The following is a 22,807-nucleotide window of genomic DNA, read 5'->3' on the forward strand; positions in this document are numbered from 1 at the left end:
AGATGAACATCTTTATTGCTTTATTCAGACTATCAAATATGCATGCCTTTTCATTATAATCAACTGGATGCTCGATTGTAAATTGCCAACATCTGTGGCCATTTGGATAGGCTTCCTTTTATGTGCTGTTTGTAATTATTTGCATATATATTAAAAATCTCTCTATAATTTGCTTTCACATCAAAAAAGTACACTGAAAACAGCTGATATTAGATCCACGGTATTAGCTCAATAATGTTGGAAAATAAGTTTAAAAATGACATAATGATGAATGTCAATGAGAATCCAGAGCTCTTTGTTTCCTGTGGGTAACTGAAGACAACTTAGTACAGACTTTATTCACATGTAAGACGAATCAAGACAAAACAGTATGACAATAAGTCATATGGTGTATGACACTAAGTCAGTACATAGTTATTCCTTTAAGAATAATAGCAACATTTTATGCCATTTTTGTTAAAATGCCAATTCATTTTCAAAGAGAGTAGTGTGTCCTTCAGCTCTTCACCTCCTATTCCTTTTCACATTTTGTCACAAAATAATCAAATTTCAGTGTATTTCTTTGGGAAGAACTGTGAAGTGAAAGGAGATGGATACATTGTTTTGCATGTTTTATATCTCTGTTCCAGCAGAGATGAATGAAATAGTTGAATTATTATTAAGTCTGTCATTAGGTTCTGCAGAAGCTTGCTAATAACTCATTTGTTTAAGCCAGGTGTTAAAACATACCAAATATTAAAATTTTCATTCACTGGTCTGTCTGGTCTCACCTGAAGAGCCTGGAAAGTGTGTGAAAAAGGCTCCATCCTTACAAGGAAGGAGGACACAATGATGGCAGATGAGTAGTGGGTGCAGTAGTGGCAACGTGCTGACATATCTGCCACTGAGAGAGAAACATATTAGAACAGTGAGATCAGGTTTTTAAAAATAAAACTTTTAAATGGTAGGCTTTAAAAATGAAAAGAAGTCAAGATACCTTCATCCCCAGCGTTTTCTACCTCATCATATCTCTCCATAAACATCTGTTTCCTTTTCTCTGTCTGGGCTCCCATTGGCTTGGACAAGTCACGGAAAGTTGTGGGATTTGACAGATCTAGTGTCTGTTGAGGTCAGGGATTAAAAAAAAAATCTGTAATCCATTGCACGATGAAAATGTGTAAGACAGTCTACAACATTTACACTTCGTCTACAACAAGTAAAAAGTCAGGTCTTATTTCAGATTTTCCCTTTTTATACATAAATTTTTGGGATGTCATGCTTTTCAAAGAAAAACATAATTTTCATTTAGAATCTAATTAAAAACTTTTATAAAATGTACTTAAATATCTCAGAAATTCATGTAGATTCTTGAAATACTGATAGGTATTTTTGTGTACCTAAAATACAAAGAAAGAACCACAGACAACGTTTGAGTTTGTAGATTTTCAGCAGTCACTCAGGAACTAACACATAACAAACGCAGTTTTACGACTAAGGAATCTCTACCTAGGGGGCACAGAGTATAAACAAACACAGGTTTACGACTAGGGAAAACTCTCAGAAGACCATCTTCAAAGAACATGTTTTAAGGGTTAAAGAACGGTTAGCTCTGTCTCACACATATAATTAACCTATAAATGAAGAGCAAACTGGTAACTACTTATGCAAGAATAACAACAAAACATAATTTTTCTAACAATACTCAATATGTTTTAAGCATTCATTTAAGTTATTTTGGTGATTACGACTTGGGGTTATTTAAAAAACATCTGTTTCTCAGAAAATTTGAATAAGACCGACAACAGCACTTGATCTTAAAACATTGTTAAGAGTTCATGTCAATTCAGCTCAAAGTTTCAGGGGACCAAAGCAGAAAGGCTGAAGTTTTGCATTTGGTTAAAGAGCCACAGGTTGCAGACCTCTGGTCTAAAACATGTGTGGGATTCTACCTCTGACTGATAGTCAGCCAGGATCCAGGGGAAAACCGGATACTGCATCAAGTCATTATATGTCCTCCCGGCAATAGTGTTCAGGTGCATCAAATACTCAAAGTTGCTCATCTCGCCTTTCTAGAAGGAAAACACACAACATAAAACTTTCTAAATACCACAATGAATAATACTCTGCCAAAATGAGGATGTAATGCATTTTTGAGCACAACATTATGCTTTTTACATTACCTGCCATTTAACAAGGGCTGTCTTTTCAACCACTGGAGTCTTTCTAAAGAACAATAAAAGCAAACACTTTGAATTAGCAACAGAGTGAGTACTGAACAGCCCTTCCCAGCACAGGTTTCCTTTGCATGCTCTGTAGCCTGGCAGCAAGAATTTAAATGTAACCAGGCCAGAGTTCAGAAGCAGCAGCAGAAAATCGATGTGAGACTCAGGAAACAGAGACAGTGTACATAGCTTTAGGAACAGTTATGGAGGTGGGTTCAGCTAAAGTGGATTGACTTGCACAGTCAAAGGATCTCCTACTTTGCAGCTTAGAAAACAAATATGAAATGAAACTGAATGGTGCAAGTCCATGTTAGTCAACATACTTGTGACTCTCCACATGTTACTGACTACAATTTAGCTAAGCTTACCATTGATTTTTAGCATCAAATTGCTGGTTTCCAACTGACGGGCACACTTTGGCAGGCCCTGGTTAAATTTCTTCTGGAATTTTCTAGTCTTTTTATATCATTCATTTTTGTTCCATCTTTCAGTCAGATAAAAGCTCACATTACAACAACAAAAAATCTTCCAAAAAGTGTAGAATGTACCCACTTAAAAATTATTTTATCAGGATATGCAACTAGCTTGAAAAAGCATCTATATCAAATGGCAACAACGCTGAACATTTCATTATTTCTGAAACAACTATCCAAACACATCTAATCTAAATTGTAAAAGTGGTCCACTGTTTCTGAAATCTCCTCCTTCTCTGTGGGCTAGTAACAGGACCATAAAGTCAAAGCACCTCAGTTGCTAAGCAACAGTAATAAACAAGAGAAATCTTTCTTGGTTTGGGGAAAGAAGGCTCAGTATGCAAACTGTTATATGTCCCTTTGAAAGGATTAGTGAGTACTGTACGAACTATTTTTGCAACATTTACAAGGATCGCTTACAAAAACAAAGACCAAGGTTAGTTTGACCACTAAAACAAAATCTGATCAAGCTTAACAACATAGTGGAAAAAAAGCAGCTAAAGTATGGTAAGTACAAAAAAAAGCCAATAAACACAGCTGAGTGTGGGGATGAATGGAGGGGATAAATGGGGTTGTGATCATAGAGAAAGAAGCACTGTTGTAAACATATCCACTTTGTCAGGGAGCGCTGTGCTTTTATACTCAAACACGAGGATGAGACGAAGTTGTACCAAGCTGTAACACTGCAACCAATAGTTAGATTCTACTGCCTAAGAGTCGGTTGACTAAAGGAGGTCAGTGAGACGGTTTTAGGCCAAATAATGCACAAAAATTTCGAAATTCACACAAAAACATAAAGATATAATCTTAGAGAGTTTATCAACAAAAATGGTTGATTTGGGGTGAGTTTTACTTTAAAAGGAAAATGAAAAGCTAGGTTATAGTTTGCAAATGTGTCCTTAAATTTTGGAGACATGTCATGTGGTCTGGTTAAACTAAAATTGAAGAAGTTAGCTATAATAAATATTGTTAGATTTGGAGGAAAAAGAGGGAAGCTTGAAAACTTTAGAACACCATCCCATCAATGAGGTATGGGTGTGGCAGCATAAAAGTGTGTGAGTGTTTCGATGTAGAAGGAACAGGATCCAGGTTACAACTAGATCCTATTTTCCCCTAGATCCGGCTCATCCAGGGGAAATCAAGAAAAAATGATGACATCCTGATGAGAGAACCTTGAGCAGAAATACTGAAGCTTTATCAGACATCAGCCCAAAGGTTTAAGTTTGGGCAAAAATAGATCTTTCAAATCTTTCACTCTCCACTGTCAAATGGACAGCGACCGTAAGCATACTGGCTCGATGCCTACAAAGTGAAATAAAGGACAACAAGGTCAATGTTTTAAATTGGCCATTACGAAACTCTGAACTCAGAATATGCGTGCAGATCACTATGGCCTTCAAATGTGACTCAGGTATATCACTTCTGTCTCATGTGATATTCAAGCAAACTAATGTGAAAAGGTTTATGGAAGGAAACCTAGAATTAAAGAAAGCAAGAATTAAAATGCCAAAACTTATTATTCTGACATTTATCAAATGGAAACAATTTTGATTATCTTAATTAAATTGAAAAAAGAAAATTTTAGTCTGATTTAATGCCAGGCAAACAGTAAAAAAATTGTTTTTAAACACTTTAAATATTACGTTTCAACTATAAAAAACAAATGTGTTTAAATGGTGTGTGTGTATTTTAAATTTATCCACCACCTAACATCGATAAAATTATTTTGTAGCTCTACACTAAATCAATCATTGCATTTGGCTCGGTATGTGTTATCTAATTGGAGGCAATAATTTCATGCAATAGTTTCCTATAGGAGGTTATAATAAGAACAAGCACCAGCAGATAACCTCTCTCATCCTGAGGATGATGAATGAGGCGAGAGAGGGCCTTGGGGTGTTACGCAGACACAAACAGAAACACACCTTGCTCTTTTAGACAGGGAGGGGAGAAGAGCAAAGCCCTCATTACACTCCCAACACTCCAAAACTATCATTTATCAAAGTCCTGATTTTACTCTTTGTGTACACAAACACACATATAGCACATTGCATGGTTGTCCATCAAAAATACACACACGTTTTATTTTCCTTTCTCAAAAAGAGCCAAAAAACTAAATGAGTTGAGTGGAGAGAACATCAGCGCTCGTGTGTTTCCTTGCTGTCGCCTCGCTCCTATTGTTCCCCTGCATTAGCCTTAATTAGAGAGTCGTGCTCTTAAATACCCCCATGGGCAACCGAGGGTGAGCACACTCTAATGCAGACACAACACTGTGACACACACGCTGCTCAAGTTCTCATTCCTCAGAGTGCATGCTTTCCCCACTGCCCCAGGCCATACATAGGCCCTTGTCTTGAATAAATCACATCAGCCTCACACATGCATACTTACACCTTAACATACACAGAACACGTCCATTTCCTAAATTACTGCATGATGCTGTAGATCGGAGAGCGTTGTGGGGGGAAAAAAGTATGTGTCCACTTATTAATTTCTTTGGTTTTAGCTTTTTTTGGTTGCGTTGAAATGTTTAAGGTCACCAAAGACATTTTAATAACAAATTTACATAAGTTTGGTAGATAAAAAAAGCAGTTGTAAATCTCGCCTTTAAATCTCAACTAAAAACCCACCTGTTTAGAATTGTATTCGAAACGTAATCAGTTACGAATTTAATGATGGCACTTGACTTAATATCATGTTTTGATTGTTGTTTCTATGTTGCATGAGTTTGTGTTTTTGTTTTTGTTATGATGTAAAGCACTTTGAAATGCCTTGCTGCTGAAATGTGCTATACAAATAAAATTTGATTGATTGATTGTAATATGATGATTTCATCTGTTAGGAAATAAGAATCTATAGAGTTACAAACATGTCAAATGTCTTGGCAATCATCAGTGTTACATTTTGGAAAACTATAGATGGGCCTTTGTGTTGGAACTTGCTCTGTGATGCAACTTTTTTGCTCTGTCTCTTTCTTCATGTTGAATCATGGACTCTGACCTTCACAGAGCCCAGTGAGGCCTGAAGATGTCTAGATGTTGTTTTTTCTAACCTCCTGAATGAGACACTGACAGGATATTGGGGAACTCTTTTTAGGCCAGTCACTCCTGGGAAGGTTCACTACTGTTTCTCCATTTCAGTGCAGTTCAAAAGCAGTCGCAAAGCCTTACAAATGGCTTTATAACACTTTTAAGATTGATTAGGGTGACATCATTTCTATCTATTATTGAATATATTTTTTGCACTTTAATTTGTTAGCCTGCTTCATGTTGTGAGACAAGTTATATTTAAATTACTTCTTGATTTATTGGTTTTGATCACTTTTTCTTTTCATAAATGGAATCATTTGTATCTTCATTCAATATCAACTATTGTTTTAATGATCTCAAACATATAAGTACAACAAAAAAAGCTAAATCACAGGAAATCTCTAGAGGGTAAATAATTTTTCACAGCACTATTTTAAAGCATTGTAAATTAGTCTCTCGCAGCGAATGTCAAAAAAAAAAAAAAGAAGGCTGAACTGATCTGTTTTCTTATCTTTTCAATCCCAGAAAAAAGGGAGCCGATCCGAAAAAGAACTCAAGAAATTTGCCAAGAAAGCGATAAATATAACCCAAGATGGAAAGCGTAGACTCGCACTCAGCAAAATGGGCTTAATCACCGTCCCAAGGTTTCTCCTCAAGATGAGCGATCTGAATGAGTTGGACCTCAGTCGAAACCAGATCCAGAAACTTCCTGAAGCTATGGGAGCCTTAATTTCGCTAACAAGCCTCGATCTGCACAGCAACAAGCTGGAGTCTCTGCCCGAGTCCATAGGTAGCCTGATTGGACTTACCCACCTCAACCTGGCAAACAACTGCTTAACATCTGCTAGTTTACCATCCTCACTGGGTTTACTCTGCAACCTACAGAGTCTCAACCTTGGACTAAATCAGATAGATGCATTGCCTTCCACCTTGGAGCAGTTAGAGGTTCTCCAAGAATTAGGCCTGTTTGATAACTGTTTCACCGAAGTACCTGAGTTTGTGCCAAATCTTCAAAACCTTATTAAGCTGAATTTGGAAAGAAATCCATATACCGAGGCCCAAAGTGAGGAAAAGTTAGATGAGAAAGAGGAGCTGTATCTGGTGGATGAAAACAGCTTGTGCAAGGGATGCCTCCAAAAATGTAGAACAGAGGAAAGAGAAATTTTAAGAAACGAAAGAAAAGAAGAGAAAATACCTGAAAAGCCTGAAGAGTGTGAGGAGGAAAAGAAAAGATTTGCAGGGTTGATGACACCAAACTCAGTGGCTGCAGTCACCCAGGATGTGTGGAGAATCAGAAGGGAACTGTGAACTGATCAACCATCTGCCAATTTCAATTTTTCATCGATTAGAAATGATGGTAGAGAGCCCAAATAAAAACAATCTGAAATGCTTAGTGTGTTTAAATTATGTACTTTTATTTTACACAACAATTTCCTCATGTTTTCACACAAATAAAACAGAGTTGATAAGCCAAGTAAAGGTGTTGAGTTTCAACCTCAATCTGAGCCAGATGGATACCAAGTCTTTCACCTTGTAGCAACCTCATTTAGTCTGTATCCGCCTCACCACAGCGAATGGAAATCACGCCAGTAAAACAAATTTACATGGAAAAAAATAAAAAGATTACACTTACTTTGCATTAGTGATGACATCAGCAACTGCTCTGCCTTTTAATGCCGGCACCACTCTGCTCAGTCTGAAGCCGGAGAAAAACAATAAAGGTCAAAGACTGTTGGCTGAAAAATCGGCGAATATCCAGTAAGTCTAAATTAGTTACCTTTTATATGCAGAGACATGGTCTTTATTCATAAATACGAGGAATGCAGAGTGTCCATTTTTCATGAAAATCTCAATAGTATTGTCCTATTTGAGCAGAAAGAGACAGTAAAATGTATATGATAACATTTATTATATTATGTTTATATGTTATGCATTTGTGGCATTGCATATTTACTGCTCCTGCTAAATATGCAAGATCACAGAGTATAAAAAATACAGATAAGCCCCAAATTAAACTCTTTCAGATTTAGGTTTAAAATATATATTTAAAATTTTACTACCTGGAAGTAATAATTATGTTTTGGAGTAGCCCAGTCAGACTTCTGACTTATTTCCTGCACAGATGTTTTTATTCATCTCTGAAGCTAACTTTTCAGATCTGTTGTCATATCAACCTTCCAGACCTCTGAGGTCTTTTGGTTTATGTCTGCCCTGCATGCTCAGAATCACAACCAAACATGGAGAAACAGCATTATGTTTATATGCTCTTCCAATCTGGAACAAACTTCTATAAAAACTGCAAAAATAAAAACTGAGTTATTTTACATCAAGTCTCAAAGCTCATCTGTTTAGAGCTGCTGGTTAATAAAAACTGGAAAAACACACTATAAATTAATAAATTATAAATAAAGTATGTTTTTCAGCCTCTCGTTGCTTACCTCTATTTCGCTTCTACAATGTAATACTTAGCTTGGTTTTTTTTTAAAACTTCTTTTTAATCAGGTAAAGAACTTTGAGTTGCCCTTTTGCTGAAATGTGATGTATAAATCAATCTGCCTTAATATATGAAATAAAATAAAACAGGTTTAAACAACATTCAACCAGCAGAAAGCAATAACTGCAATGTTTGGATTGCAAATATTACAGTTTATACAGTCTCAGTGTAAAAACAAAAGTCCTTTGATAGAACAGCTCAAAAGGTATGATTTAAAGGTCCTCCTTAAAATTAGCAAATTTATTTATTTATTTTCAATGTATTCACATTGTTATTTTTAGCTAATCTTTCTTAATTTCTAATTTACTTTTAATCTTGTCATAAACTATTAGATAATAGAAAATGGGGTAACTAATGGATATAGATACATATAGATATAATATCTAGATTATGCATTGTGTTTCTAATTAAAAGCTTATGTGTATAAATGTAAAAAATGCAAAGCAGCAAACAAGCTTGAACGAATACTATTGACTGCAATTTTTTGTGTTTCCTTCACTGCATGTTTCTTTTAAAAGTTTGTCTAATGCCTGGTTAAATGTTTAATTTTCAAAAGTTACTTTTAACCTGACAGACGAGCCTCGAAAAGTACATTCTAATTTAAATAAGCATTCATGTATAACAAGTGGTTACATTTTAGTTTAAATTTCTGCAGCTGCTATATATCAAAAATATCTGTGAGATTAATTTGATGGCTGACCTCTAAAAGGAACCGCATGAAGCGAGCCTCCTTGATATCTTCATAAAGCCAGCGTCTGCAAGTAGCTGACGGAAGCTCTTTGTTCAGCACAGTGGAAATAAAGGAATCCTTCACACTGGAAGAAGGGGACACAGAATATGTCATATTTACCTTTTTTTGTAGCAAAGAAAAGTGTGCAGCCCTCACAGGGTGACAGTACCTGCTTGGGTGGTGTCTCCTGCAGCAAACGTCTCCAGTGGAGTTCAGAGTGAATCCCTCACACAACAGCAGACTCTCTTTTCCAAACAGAAGCAAACCTTCTGTCATCCTCAGGCCACTCACCATCACCACGCACATCTTTGCCTTTATCTACATGATAAGAAACATACAGAGGCACACCATTTGTTAGCAGCAGCCCTTGTAAATGTGTGTATAAAGCCTAAAAAATAAATGTTTTTTTGTAGTTGCATAATCTGAAACTAAATAATCCAACTATTAATATGAGTAAATTTACAACATTGTTAAAGTAGCCCATGTTGTTAGGAAATAAACACAAATCTCCAGTTAAACAATTATGGGCACCCCTGTTACTTAGTTTTTACAACTCTTTTTAGCCACAAAAAAACAAACAAAAAAAACAAAAACACTTATGTCTTTAACATAAAACATGCCACAAGAATGAAGCATAGAGAGAGAAATAACTATATGATTTAAAATTAAAAGTGAGATGGTCATAAAAGAAAGTTAAATATGTATCTGGTGGATCAATTATGACTTACGTGATCAAATGTTCCAGATCATTATGCAATTGAAAAACCTATTTCGGTTTTACTTTACTGGTAGTCTACTGGATTTGTCTTCAATGCCTTCTGCAATTATAAAGAGTTAATGTTCTAGCGTACTCCAACATATTAGAGTCACTATTGGTGCTATCAGCCTGAAAGCCTATTTCTGTCCCCAGGAATAGAAATTGGCCCCCAGCATCATGGACTCTCAACCATACTCAACTGTCAGAAAGAGCTGCTTTTGTACATTCTCAACCTTTGATTTAGCCTAAACCCATCTAAAGTGTTGGCAGAAAGGCTCAATATTAGTCTCATTTGTACAGATCACACAGTTTCATGATATGTTTATGTTTGTGGTTGTATGACAGAAAAGGATTTTCCCTAGTATTACTCTCAAACAATCGTAGGCATGTGAAACATTTTATGAATCCAAGATGCAGCAGAAATGTTTTTTTTTTTTTTTATCTTATTCATTATCTTCCTTATCTTCCTCCTCACTGTTTGTCTCACTGAGTGACCAGCTGCTGCCAGAAACAGAGGTATGGATGAGGCAAGTTACATCCATACCTCAAGGAAGCTGTGTTACTAATTAGAAGGCTCTGGAAACTTGGATTATCTTAAAAAAGTAAAGCATAAATTGAATAGATGTTTCAGTCACATTTATTTTAAAGTGATTTTAACAATAAGTGTTTCTTAACAAGTGATTTTTTTTCACGTTAAGTAAATGTATTTAAATTGAAAGTTGGATTATTAATTTGAGATTATACAACTGTAATAATTTATTTTAATGTTCCACACAAATCTTTACTGGGGGTGCCAACAGTAACCCCCAGTAAAGGGGGGTTATATAAGGCTTATACCATAAGCCTTATATAAGACACTCCATACACACCACAGCATTATTCTCTCAGGGCATGACATATCAGATATCGGTTCAGGCTTTACTTGATTGATCATTTTAATCACATATTTTAATCCTTATTAAAAAGACACCATTGAACACTTCATTATCAGAACTGATTGATGAGGAGGAGAAGTACCGGCCCCTTTTCATCCTCGGCCACAGTGAATCCACATGCTGCTTTCAGCGCTGGTTGCAGCTAATGCTAACTGCATCGTGATAATGTGTGGATAATTTTATTGTCTCCCTTGATTTCACAATGAGTGCGTGCACCTGGCCGTTTCCATGCACCGAGTCCACTGGGAGACAAGCACCCCCCAAGCCCCCCAAAAAAGCAAAAACATATGGGGTTCCAACACAGCCGCAGGGCCCGCACAATTTATACTAATCAAATCAGGGTCCCTACCCCCAGACACGCAGCCACACACTGGACGAGGAGGAGGTCCTGCCTGGGCATTATTAGGAGAATTAATCACTGCCACACACACAATGGTAAAGCTGATAAGTGATCAGAAGCTCTTGTCTTAAGCACACACAGAGACACGCTGTGATGGATACGGTCACTTATCATGTGAAGGTGTTTAAGAGGAGTCAAGGTGAGTGAGTCTTCGCTAGGCTATATCATGGTAGATGACATCAGTCAGCACCAACTGTCACCAATAATGAGCAGATTAAACTAGTTGAATTTATTGCCATCAAAAATTAAATACATAACAATAAACTCATTTCCTTATCTGCGGTCCAGACAGATACGCGCTATCAGCCTGCGAGCGATTTAGCCGGCGATGTAGAAGGAGGAGGGAAAAGGAGGACTTTTATTGACTGAGAGCCTAATGTCAGACCATTGATTTCTCCCCACACACATTATTGTCATAATCACACTATTGGCGCTGGCAAGCTAATTATGAGTGGGTCTCCCTTTGTGTGAATGTTCGGTTGTGAGTGTGTGTGCATTTTTCAGAGCTAATGACTGTGTTCATTTGACAAGAAGCTCAGCAGGAGCTGAGCGCGGAACAACTGCAAGGCAACAGGACACACCAGCACACATCACACACTCGCTAAGCGGATGTAAGACAGCTTGCATCACCTCCTACTGCTTTTATTAATACTTCTGTCAGAAACATTAAAAGACGCGGCTGGTTGCCGGAGCGATCAGAGGGCCCTGTCAACATGTGCGTAGTTTCTAACTCGCTGTAACAATGAGGGGAGCTGTGCTGAGCCTCAACATTAAAATATTTAACTAATGAGGAAAGATAAAATTCTGATAGCAGCGCTGAGCTACTGGAATCCCTTCGTCTGCATCAGATAAATATGAATGTGAGTGTTGGAAGGGCGGGGAGTAGTTTTACTTTTATTCAGAGCTGAGAGACCAAAACGTCATCCAGTGCCACGGTACCTTCTCTTCAGGGTGCAGCTCTTGGAGGACTATACGCATGTCAGGGCAGTCTCGTGTGTGTGAGCAGGGTTTAGGGGTGGAAGGGTCAGATAAACCCTCAGCAAATGACGGTGTCTCATTCAAAGCAGGGAAAAACGTCAGGCTTTGTTCCCCCTCTGCTTCGTCCTCTTTACCCTCTGCATCAAAGTCACACAAGATCTTTGGCTCTATGAAAAAAATATATATTCTGAGTGTCCAGGACAGAAATTAAGAGTTAAACAGAAAAATTAGTAGAACTTAGTGACATCTTGTGGTGAAATTTCAGAATGCAAGCAATTCAAAATAATCTTTACCTGCATCACCATCTGATCTGCTACTGGACTCCTCAGACTTTAGACCGAAACCCAGTGCTCCCAGCAGCTGCAGGAAAAACATTTGTCACATTTAAAATAAAAGTGGCATAATCTGCATTAAAAACATTTTTAATGACATGTAGCACATCTTGCAACTATTTTTATAATCCTCAATGTATTTCTTTGGAACTTGAGATAGATAAACACATAGTAGTGCAGGATTGCAAAGTGGATAATATGTGGATGAGGTGCATGGTGATGACACACAAGGCAGGGAGAGTTTTAATCAGAGAAGCACCCAATAGCCCCATTGCAACTCTGGGGGAACAACAGAGGTTCACACCTCAGGTGGAAGAATCTATTTAAAGGATGTATCTTAGCCTTCCACGCTAAGAATCTGGCCTCTGCCAGGAGCCACAAGAAGGCAGATATAAATTTTTCTACCAGCTAAGTAGGGGCACAATAAACATGTAGATTAAGTTTCTCTAATTATATGAGACCAAAGCTGGTCACTTAGGACCCACCAAGTTATTCATGTATGAATACTGCAGCAAGACGATGTACATGTCATAAAATTCAGAGTAAAATCTCCTTCTCTAATCTGAGAGGATTTACCCGGTTGGATTGTCTCATGATTTTTCTGCGTATGCGTAGCTTGGTCCGTTTTGGTCCTTCCGCAGATTCTTGCACCCAGTCTTGGCTCAACAACACCCCAGGGCCAGGGCCAAATACAGCTCGCTCTCTTAGTAGCTCGGCCTCCACATGCAACCACTGAGAGCTCACAAGCTCCCACTTGGTGGTTTGCAACTGGGACAAAAAGGGAACAAATAATTTTGTCACACTCCAATTTTCATCTCTGAAACACATTTAACTATGATATCCTACCTGTAAGTGGTTCGTCCTCATGTTCTCAAACACACTGTGACCTCGATGCCTATGCGACTCCATGTTGGACAGGAACTCCTGCAAGAAAACCAGAGTGAAAACAGCTGCAAATAAAAAGAGGGAAAGCACAGTGACTCGTTTGGGTTCAGACTGCACACACACACCCACCCCAACACGCACAAACAAATGCACACATACATAATGGCATTGTTGTTTCCTCATGCAATTACAATGCATTCACACAATTACATCTGTGTTAAATTGCATTCACTGGGCAAAACAAGCTAGTGGCTACAGTCTTACAATAACCCTGTGTTCAAATGTAATCATTTGTTGGTGTGATCTAATTAACATAAACATTAATATCACGGAGCCTCGCCACAGTCAGCGCCAAGGTTGGTTTGTGTGAGCACCTTTATTGTGCGTGAGCATGCGAGTGTATGGGTGCTTTCCTTTTTTTTAAGGACGATTAAAAGAGAAAAGCAATGAAAAACCCCCCAAACAGAGCCGTGTGTTGACACTGCACAATGCTCATGTTCAGACACACTGGGATCATATTCTGACTGTTAACTGCTTCATTAAACCCATCATCACAGCGGTGCTCGCTCTGAGACTAGTGAAACAACATGTGTCCATCTTCACAGCTGACCCAGGAAAGCCATTTAATTGAGCGAGCGAGCACGCAGTAACTCTTTATATCGAGTTTTATTTACACATGCTAATTTTGTGTTCCGTGGAATAAACCCACTGAAAGAATTAATTCGTTCATTTCGACCAGAGTAAAAAGGCAAGAACACTTTTGCACAAGAGCAGATGGACTAATTCTAGATAGGTTACAGAGTGAACATGTTCATGAAAGTTGACAAACTTTGACAGGCTCTTCGGAGAAAACAAATTGTTTCCTTAAATGGCCGGCTGCCTATCCAAATGAGAAGTTGCGTCGCGAAGGGAATAAAAGAAGAATTTGAAGGGAGATTATAGAAATATGAGTAATAATGAAGTTTGCAGACTAGAGCCGCGTTGTGACAAATAAACAGCAAGTTGGCGTCATTGTCTCTAATTTCATTCCTTCATTTGGACAAACATAAGTAATATATAGCATTAATTACCCTATTTAGCAGATAGGAACCTCATTGGCTTTTTAAAATGCTGCATTAAATACATAACTCATCTTTTCCCTCTGCAATTAACATCAGAACATCGCGCTCATTTCCATTTTAATGACTTCCCAACAATACGCCACCTTTGATGATAAAGCAACATAATGTCAACTTCATTCTGAGCTGGCAGTGAATGTGTAATGAACTTAACGTGATCATTAGTGCTGTTAATTATCTTTCTAATATGAGGACACAGATATGATTATGGAAACTGCATTCGCTGATGAAATAAATCTCTGGAAGGATTGCACTGAAGCTTAACTGAGGACAAAGTCTGCTTATCAGTTTTTATATTCTCCTCCATTACCTACAATAAACCTATTTATTTGGTTAATAACTGTAGATGCATTTGCTTTCAAAAGTGCTCTCTTAAAAAGGCAAGTTCTTAAAAAAATGACTTTGGTGAAATTTTCTCACAATGTATTCCACCTGTAATGATATATATCCTATGATGAAAAAACTAACTAAATAAAAACATGTAATAGCCTAGATGCATACACGTTCACACCCTTATACTAATGTGTTGCTGATACACCTGTTGATTTAATTTTAGCATTCAGTCTTCTTCAGTTTACACCTGCCTCAACTGTGGTAAAGCTGATCAACCTGAGATACAGCTCTTCCAGGATCTTTCTACCATTTGCTGATTTTTATCCTTAAGACAAAGCCACAATTTACAAAACTGTACATAACTATTTTCATCAAAAGATGACATCCAGGCTGGCAAAAAGTCTTAAAGTGTTGTGTAGGAATGTGTCTGACCAGACCGAAATGTAATTTTCGTATGTAATGTAACATATTGTCAAATGATTTGGCACAAAACAATACTGCACACTTTTAAAAGAACCTTAAACCCACTGTGAGGATGGTGGTGGCAGCATCATGCTATGGGCCTGGGCTACTTTTCTTCAAATAAAACTGAAGTTTTGGTTGAGATGGAAGCAGATAATGAAGAGAGATTTTATTTTTTCAGCATCACAATGAGTCCAGGTCTACCAGGCCCAGCTCAAAATCAAGACAGAGTTGGAGAACTAAAGCTGACAGAACATCTGTGACATGACCAAAAGAGGGCTGTAGACCAGGTGCATTACAACAGTTTGAGAAATTTGGAAAGCTTTTGCAAGGTAAGAGTGGGCACATCTCACTTACTGAAAAATAAAATATGCTGAACTTACCCCATAAACTGGAATATTCCCACAGTTTTTTTTTCATTAAACTGTATTTGTTGGCGTTTCATTTTAAATTGTACAAAATGTTTAAACATGGGAGATGGTTAAGAAATAAACAATAATGGTGTCATTTTAAAGGGGGTCTGTATACTGTTGAGAGACATGATTCACTGTGCTGCAAAGAAGCTCATCAAAAGCACACAAGTTGTTAAATAAAGGTCATAAGTTGATGATCTACAAATTAATTAATGGCTTTTATTACTTCAAGAAGATGGATGAAAAGGTGAGAGGAGCAGCTGACTATAGCTGATGATTGTTTCCACATCTCTAATTTAAACACTACTAACATTCTGCAACATTTATGCAGCAAAACACCGTAAGGATGAAGAACTAAAACCTCCTGCCATCCTCTTCCTTGCATCTCAGATGGAAAAACAATTCATCACCTTCTCTGATAGCCTGTCAGAAACTGATATGATAAAGAATAACATCAAATGAGTAATGTTTTCATCAGATTGCTACCACTGTAATTGCCAGCATGATTTCTGTGGGCAAGACACATGCACAAACAAGAGCATACACGTACACTTTTGGGGAGTGTGAGACAGACACACAGACGCTGTAATTTCATGCCTGTGTGCCTGAGTAATATGTCCCTGCTCCCTGCTCCAGATGGCTCAACGTCTTAAGCGTTGTGGGGGAACTAATGATGTGGGCCACGTGTTTCGGGGGGGAAAAAACAACAATAAAGGCGTCTTTAACCTTCAGCGGCAAACGGTGTGCTGTGGCTAGTGTTCCCATGGATGGGCCTAACAGATATCAATTACAAAGCCCACTCAGGGGCAATCAGCTGTGATAATCCAAATCTATTTAAAAAAATAAACACCCCCGCAGGGCTGGATGGCCCACAGCATAAGCACATTGTTGTCTTTCGATGGACTTTTGGCACAGTCCTCTGGGAGCTGGGAGAAGGTAACAACCCCAGATACCTCAAAGGAGAAAACTGTGTGTCTTGTGTGGAGACAAATCTAGAGTTGAAAAACTCCATGCTGAAGAACTCTGTATATCTATTCATACCACTTGAACTTTGCCCATTGTGTCACATGGAAACCTTAATCTAAAATATATATTAATACAACAACACAAAGTAGTACAGAACTAAAATGGAAAAAAGCATGGAGGGTTTTAATTTTTTAACTAATAAAAATGTGCAAAATATATTTATCCCTCCCGAGGCAATACTTTACTGCTGTTTCAGTTTTCATGTCTCCACAGACAAAAAAGCATCCCCACAGTATGATGCCACCACTACCATCACATGTGGGTGTGAACATGGGGTGGTCTGTGTTTTGCAGTTAGCTTTTTGTCACAGCCAGCAAGTTTTAACATGTTTTCAGTATCTTCTACATGATTTTGTGGTATTCTTTCAATGCTAAATTTCTTCAAGCGACTCTTCCACAAAGATAAGATTTGTGGACTGTTTTTGAGTTAGGTGAAACCTTATAGTACTTTCCCTCTGCAAAGATATATTAAAACTTGCGTGTGTTAACATCACAAGATGAAAACATGTGTGGTAATATAGACGTACCTCTGCTTTTATTGACTCGTGACCTTTTCCCAAAGCAGAGCGAAGAGCACTACTGATGACATCGAGCGTCCTCTGAGATCTGCTGGCTGCTTTTGTCTTCTGAGATTCTGAGAAGCCATAAATATCAATACCGGGGTGCTCACAGTCATGCTTTTTCACCCTCTGTGTTGTCTGCAGAATGTGAGCTTACCTGTGTACAGCTGCCAAGCTTTGTGTGCCATTTCCTCCCATAGGGGGCTGATTTCAGTCATGCTCACCGGCTTCGTCTCTGTCGTACTGCTCGCTGAGATTTCAACCTTGTAGCTCTCTTCAAGTATGTGTTGTCTTTCTGATATTACCTTTGACCAGCAGGCCTCTGCTAAGGACACGAGTTGTTTGTCATCTAGAAAACACACAAAAACACACATTTTGTATTTTCTGAGGAGTGAAATAAACATAAAATCCCTAAAAAAGGGGATCAAACCTGTTGTAATGTCTGCTCCGTTACTGAGGTTGGAAGGGCTTTTACTTCTGTGAGGTAAAGGGCTTGATTTCTTTTTGTGACCCTTTTGTGCCACACATCCAAAACCTTCTGGGTAGCTACAAAAGAAGGATATGTGTCAATTTAGAAATATAGTCAAATATTTACTAGGTGAAAAAGGCAGAAGTTTCTGGTATTGAGGCATATTAGAGTTTTAAAAAAGCGGCAAAAAATGTGCCCATTCTTAAGGCTCATAGTTCTTTCAAAAAGAAGCCAGATACAGTTTCGACATGACCAAGATATTTTTGGGCTATCTGGTACCTACAGTTTCCTCTTCCCAACATATTTTTTAACTCCTCACCTGCCAGTTTTATTGGTTAAAGCATCTTTTCTTTTTTAGAAAAAAACTAACTTTTTTCCCCATCACATGTGTACTAATTGTGAACCTGTGAGTGTAAAACAAAAGGTACCTTCAGCCTGTGAAAAGTCTTAAACCTAAGGTTTTGGAGGTAATACATAAATAAACAAATATCAAGGGAGCCAGCAGAGTTGTACAATACAGAGCAGACAGGCAAAATATATTTAATATTCTAAGCAATAAGCACTTAAAAACTACCCCTAATTTTGGTATGAGTTTATTTAAAATGTTTACAATTTTCTCTACCAAAAATTTTTGTCACAATACTTTGATACTGTGAAAGAATTGTATTTATACTATGGCATATAATGCTGTATCTGTCTAGTAGTTTTGCATATTTTTCTTTACCTGCCAGAGCGAATCAGCAGCAGACAGTGAAGTAGGCAGGTGATGAAGTTCACATTAGCATTGTAGGTTGCCATGAAAACATCCCAGCGTCCCATGAAGGTCTGCAATGCCCTGATGACAACTTCCCTCTCTTCTTGGGAATGACGCGGTTGGGACAGGAAGTGTAGCAGGACTTTATTGGTGCACGAGTAGAGGGCAGACACAGCCCTCTCCCTTTGAGTGAGAGCTTTCCCCACAGCCTAGAATCAGACAGACGATGCCTGAAAAACTTGATCTACATTATTTTTATGTTAAAGATGAATCTCTTACTGCTGAAAGGCTCTCTAAGTTAATGACATGTTGATATGAATTTATCTAATAAACTTTGTGAAAGCCGTCTGTCTGTGACTCACCACCATAATCTGATCAGCCAGGAAGTCGAGCAAACTTTCAGGATCTCCAGCAAATATTCCACTGTGAAGCTTCTGCAGCATAGTCTTACAGAAGAGCACCACATTGTCCATCAGAGTACCCATCTCTCCTTCAGCATTCTGATTATTGCAGACTAACAGAAAAAATAAAATTATTATTTCATTTCTGTTGAGTACAGATTTAGGTGTAGAAAAAGTAATGTATTGTGATGTTACCTTGTGAGGTAAGATGGGTGTTGTTATCGTCCTCATGGCTGAGCATATGGATGATGTTCATGATCAGCTCCACCAATTCAGATTGAAAAGTCTGCCTTTGCTCCAGCGACGTGCCATCAGGACAAAACTAGGCCAGAAGTAAAAAATCTTTTATCTAACGGCAAGTGCATAGATGATGTGAGTGAAAACACGTGTGAGGAAATGTGCTGTTTTGGCCATCTAGGTGCTTTTTTCCTCCTAGTGGTGAATAATTCGATCAAAAACACCTTTGCTCTGCTTTGTTTGGTAAATGAGCATAGAGTGGCACCTTCTGGAGAAAAAAGAGTTTTGCAGAATTTGGTCAAACTGAAAAGGAGTTTTCAGTGAAATAAAAATAACTTTCTGCTGTAGCATTCATCACTTGATCGTGACTGGAATCTACAAACTGAATAATATAAGATACGCATAGTACAAGCCTGAAGTTCCTGATGTTGAAAGCAAATATTGAAGGTTAAAGAGTTTTTCTGTCCCTCAAACAGTCACACAGATACATCTACTCTTAAAAAATACACTCCTATGTTTAGATATATGTTCATTATAAAACCAGTTATGATGTGTTGGGATCAAGTCTCAGATAAAAAAGACTGTTCAAACTCCAAATCCTTAAAAGTCCCAAATTATTTTGACATTCATGGTTTCCTGAGCAGCAAGGTGACTGATGGCATGGCTGGAAATTCACCTCCAGCAGCAGAACTGTGGGATGTGTGTTGGAGCTTGAACACACGTTTAGAAGACTGTCCATCAGCAGAATACGCATGAAGTCGAGCACCGGCTTCCTTGTTGGATGAGTGCTGAATGTGCCCTCTCTCTTATTTATTTTGCAAGGGTTAACCTATGGTAAGAAAGAAAACCAGACAATGAAACTCCACAGATGATAACTTATAGGAGAGCTTTATAAGACCATAACCACACAAGAAACCTCTGAAATCTCCACAGGATAAACAACGCTGGCAAGTGAACGCAGGAACTTGGGTGATGCCCACAGTGGGTCTCTTGGTCGGAGATTGTGAAGGAGACAAAGGAACTGCATTACACTGGCTGGGAGCTGCACTTCCCATGGTGCCTCACTGTCAGATTCATCTGTAGATAAAGGCTTTTGAAACAAGAACAGAAACACATGTTCTTCACTGTAAATTTTCTTTAAAAATACTTATGAGAATCTAGATTCTTCTAAGTTCTTTCAACCTGAGAGATGATAACTTTAACCAGCTCTAGGAGCGTCATAGCAGCTTCAACACAAAGTAGCTGAGAGGGAGCTTCCCTTTGGCTCTCAATTAATTCCTGCAGGGCATCATCCAAATCGAGCTGTATGAGAGATTCAATGAAAGGATGATGACAAACTGGTACTGCAGGGGAGGATTCAAAACTGTGCAGAGTAACCCACCTCTCCGGCTGTCATGTGACTGGTGCTCCTCCCAAGTAGAAGAGCAGCTAGAGCTTCATATACCTGTGGCACGTGAGTGTGTCTGACTAACAACTCCTGGAGAACATCAAAACCCGGACAAGTGGTGCTGAGGCACTCCTGGGACCAAGAGTGGACTCGAAGGTTGTCTGATAAGAAGGCAAGGAGTCAGTGACTAACAAAAAGTAAGATTTATTTTTAAAAACTATCATTAACTGCTGTAAGAACCATGATATACCTATTTGATTAACTAACAAAATGGTCTGACCTTACTAATGTAATCAACTGGTACAAACAAAGATTATTTTGCAAGCGACTCCTTTTGTGCCTTAAAAAGCACAAACTGCAGATAAACAAAATGGCACAATAACTGAAATTTTAGTTTTTCTAAAATAAAATTGTCACGTTTGTTGCTTTTTTTGTATTTGTTTTGCTGTGGTGTCTAGAACTGAGAGTTGATCTAAGATTGAACGGTATTATTTAAATAAAGTGTAGCACCACTTGATTTAGTCTAAATAGGACTGTATCTCAAAAATAATTCAAATAACCATTAAAACCCACAAAATTCCAATGGAATAAATAAAAATAATAATGTAAAAAATAATCAAATTTTGTCTACCCATGATAACAAATGGTTCCTCTATGCCCTCTATGAGCGTTCCTGGCATCACTCCCTCTCTGAAGCTGCTCTGCTGTCCTGGATTGGACAGGAACTGTGTGAGCAGGATGAGGCCCAGTTTCAAAGTGGACGGGTGGAGGTGGGCCTGAAGGAAGAGCAGGAACCAATCGCTGCCGAGAGATTGGAAAACTGTGGCCTGGTGACTGGGGGATAAAAAAACTAATTATTTTGGATAGGTATTCCTGCCATGATATGACTTTATGTCAAAAAAGACATATGCTACCTTCTATTTATACACTGATGTTTAACAAAGAGTAAAAAGTATTCATCCTCACCATTTTTGAAGGCTGTCTGATTTAAGGATTTCAGAAATTACAAGCAGCATCTTGTTACGGATGCAGACGATGCTAGCTGGACCTGAATGGCAGAAAACAACCCTCTATCAGACACAGATGTCAGACATGTATTGCCATTGTATGCATGGGATTGTTAATTGTGTACCTGACATGTCATTTGAAACCTCACAGTCCACTATCTCACTGCCTTCATAAATTTCACTGGAAGGAGGGAGTGTGTAAACCAGGAAAAGCCCAAGTCTTACCACACAAAAAGACACATGCAGAAAGTATTAAATTATAAAATAGGTTGGTAGTATTTTTAAAAAAACAACAACTTCAGACTCTACCTGCTTATGTCTGAAGAAGTCATGTGAGCCTTCAGGAGTAAAGTGATGATGTCAGAGATAATGTGGACCCTTTGGAGGGTCACCGCAGGATCACAGAAATCAAACAGCAGCTTTGGCAGCAGGCCCACACTGTGCATGACCACTGCATTCCTGCTGTCACTGCTCGGTTATGATGAGGGAAACAGAAACAGCACCGATATCAATCACAATTTGTTCCCGCAGACAGAAAATCTAATTCAACAATCCATACAAGCATTCAGTCCTCTCCTCAACCTTCCTGACTGATTCTGCTGAACGTTCCCTTGACTATTTTCTGCTCTGCAGTTTTGTGATATTGATGACAGGCTTCTCTGTGCATTGACAGAACAGCCAATAAAAGCTGTCAGTTCAGAACAAGGTCCTCTTTATTGTTTTACATGATTTGTTGGCTGTGACAATTAACAGTAAATCTAAATATGTTTAGCCCTTCTTCATACAGGATTAAGAATACCAGTCTCCAAGATCTCCACCACCAACTAAACAATGCTAGATCATGGCAAAGTTTGAAAAACTCATTTCAGTGTGAAGGTAGGCATGACCTTATTGTGATTTTAATGTCCTGCTGACCCAGTCACAATGCTAACTCTAAAAGCATTCTGCCAAGAATGTCATTTACAACAAATTTCAACCTGGCACAGATTACACCTACTTTTGAGGACTCAACTATTGTAAAATCATCACAACATCAGTGTCTTTCCTTATAACTGTCACCTCCCTTCTTATCACTAAATACAATGAAAAGGCTTTATTTTGTCAAAATGGCAAACACACAAACATACTAAAGCAATCTCACAGAGAAAGCTTTGAAAATACTCAAGTAAGTGTCAAAACTTTCAAGCTGCTTTGTGAGTAACAGGGGGTAGAAGACTACCAATGTTCTGGACAATTTTAATTGTTGTGGTATAGTATTAGACTGGATATGGACTTATAAATCTCTGAGTTACAGCAAGCCACATGCTGTTAACTCTGAGGATTACCTGGAGGATTTCAGGATATCAGCAAAGTGTTTTAGGACTGAGAGGTCCAGACTGTCTGGCGTATCCCGCCACACCTAAAAATGAGGGATAAAATAAAAGCGT

General features: G+C 38.2%; 2 protein-coding genes across 3 annotated transcripts in view; one reads left to right on the forward strand and one right to left on the reverse strand.

Moving 5' to 3' along the window:
* Window positions 1–22,807, reverse strand: part of wdfy4 (WDFY family member 4) — a 52,949-nt gene that overhangs the window by 12,707 nt on the left and 17,435 nt on the right. For both annotated transcript variants that reach the window (XR_002752147.1, XM_023327566.1), the window contains exons 27-53: window positions 22,706–22,779; window positions 21,690–21,848; window positions 21,506–21,600; window positions 21,340–21,421; window positions 21,005–21,207; window positions 20,368–20,534; window positions 20,169–20,288; window positions 19,903–20,076; window positions 19,663–19,815; window positions 18,945–19,071; window positions 18,711–18,862; window positions 18,319–18,557; window positions 17,556–17,671; window positions 17,283–17,474; window positions 17,093–17,199; window positions 13,176–13,253; window positions 12,906–13,097; window positions 12,291–12,357; window positions 11,959–12,164; window positions 9,097–9,245; window positions 8,898–9,012; window positions 7,481–7,566; window positions 7,337–7,399; window positions 2,160–2,202; window positions 1,929–2,048; window positions 977–1,100; window positions 771–883 (exon numbers count right to left, since the gene is read on the reverse strand). Coding sequence is in view for 1 of the 2 variants with exons in the window: in XM_023327566.1 (XP_023183334.1) it covers window positions 771–883; window positions 977–1,100; window positions 1,929–2,048; window positions 2,160–2,202; window positions 7,337–7,399; window positions 7,481–7,566; window positions 8,898–9,012; window positions 9,097–9,245; window positions 11,959–12,164; window positions 12,291–12,357; window positions 12,906–13,097; window positions 13,176–13,253; window positions 17,093–17,199; window positions 17,283–17,474; window positions 17,556–17,671; window positions 18,319–18,557; window positions 18,711–18,862; window positions 18,945–19,071; window positions 19,663–19,815; window positions 19,903–20,076; window positions 20,169–20,288; window positions 20,368–20,534; window positions 21,005–21,207; window positions 21,340–21,421; window positions 21,506–21,600; window positions 21,690–21,848; window positions 22,706–22,779 (3,516 nt within the window). In the remaining variant the exon portion in view is untranslated. The remainder of the gene's footprint in view (window positions 1–770; window positions 884–976; window positions 1,101–1,928; window positions 2,049–2,159; window positions 2,203–7,336; window positions 7,400–7,480; window positions 7,567–8,897; window positions 9,013–9,096; window positions 9,246–11,958; window positions 12,165–12,290; window positions 12,358–12,905; window positions 13,098–13,175; window positions 13,254–17,092; window positions 17,200–17,282; window positions 17,475–17,555; window positions 17,672–18,318; window positions 18,558–18,710; window positions 18,863–18,944; window positions 19,072–19,662; window positions 19,816–19,902; window positions 20,077–20,168; window positions 20,289–20,367; window positions 20,535–21,004; window positions 21,208–21,339; window positions 21,422–21,505; window positions 21,601–21,689; window positions 21,849–22,705; window positions 22,780–22,807) is intronic.
* LOC111606610 (leucine-rich repeat-containing protein 18-like) lies at window positions 2,929–7,093 on the forward strand. Its single transcript, XM_023327567.1, has 2 exons — window positions 2,929–3,181; window positions 6,229–7,093. Exons 1-2 carry the CDS (start codon window positions 3,179–3,181, stop codon window positions 7,009–7,011), a joined length of 786 nt encoding a protein of 261 aa, XP_023183335.1. The 5' UTR covers window positions 2,929–3,178; the 3' UTR covers window positions 7,012–7,093.

Source organism: Xiphophorus maculatus, chromosome 22 (genome assembly GCF_002775205.1).
Source record: "Xiphophorus maculatus strain JP 163 A chromosome 22, X_maculatus-5.0-male, whole genome shotgun sequence".
In the NCBI taxonomy this organism is placed as follows: Eukaryota; Metazoa; Chordata; class Actinopteri; order Cyprinodontiformes; family Poeciliidae; genus Xiphophorus; species Xiphophorus maculatus.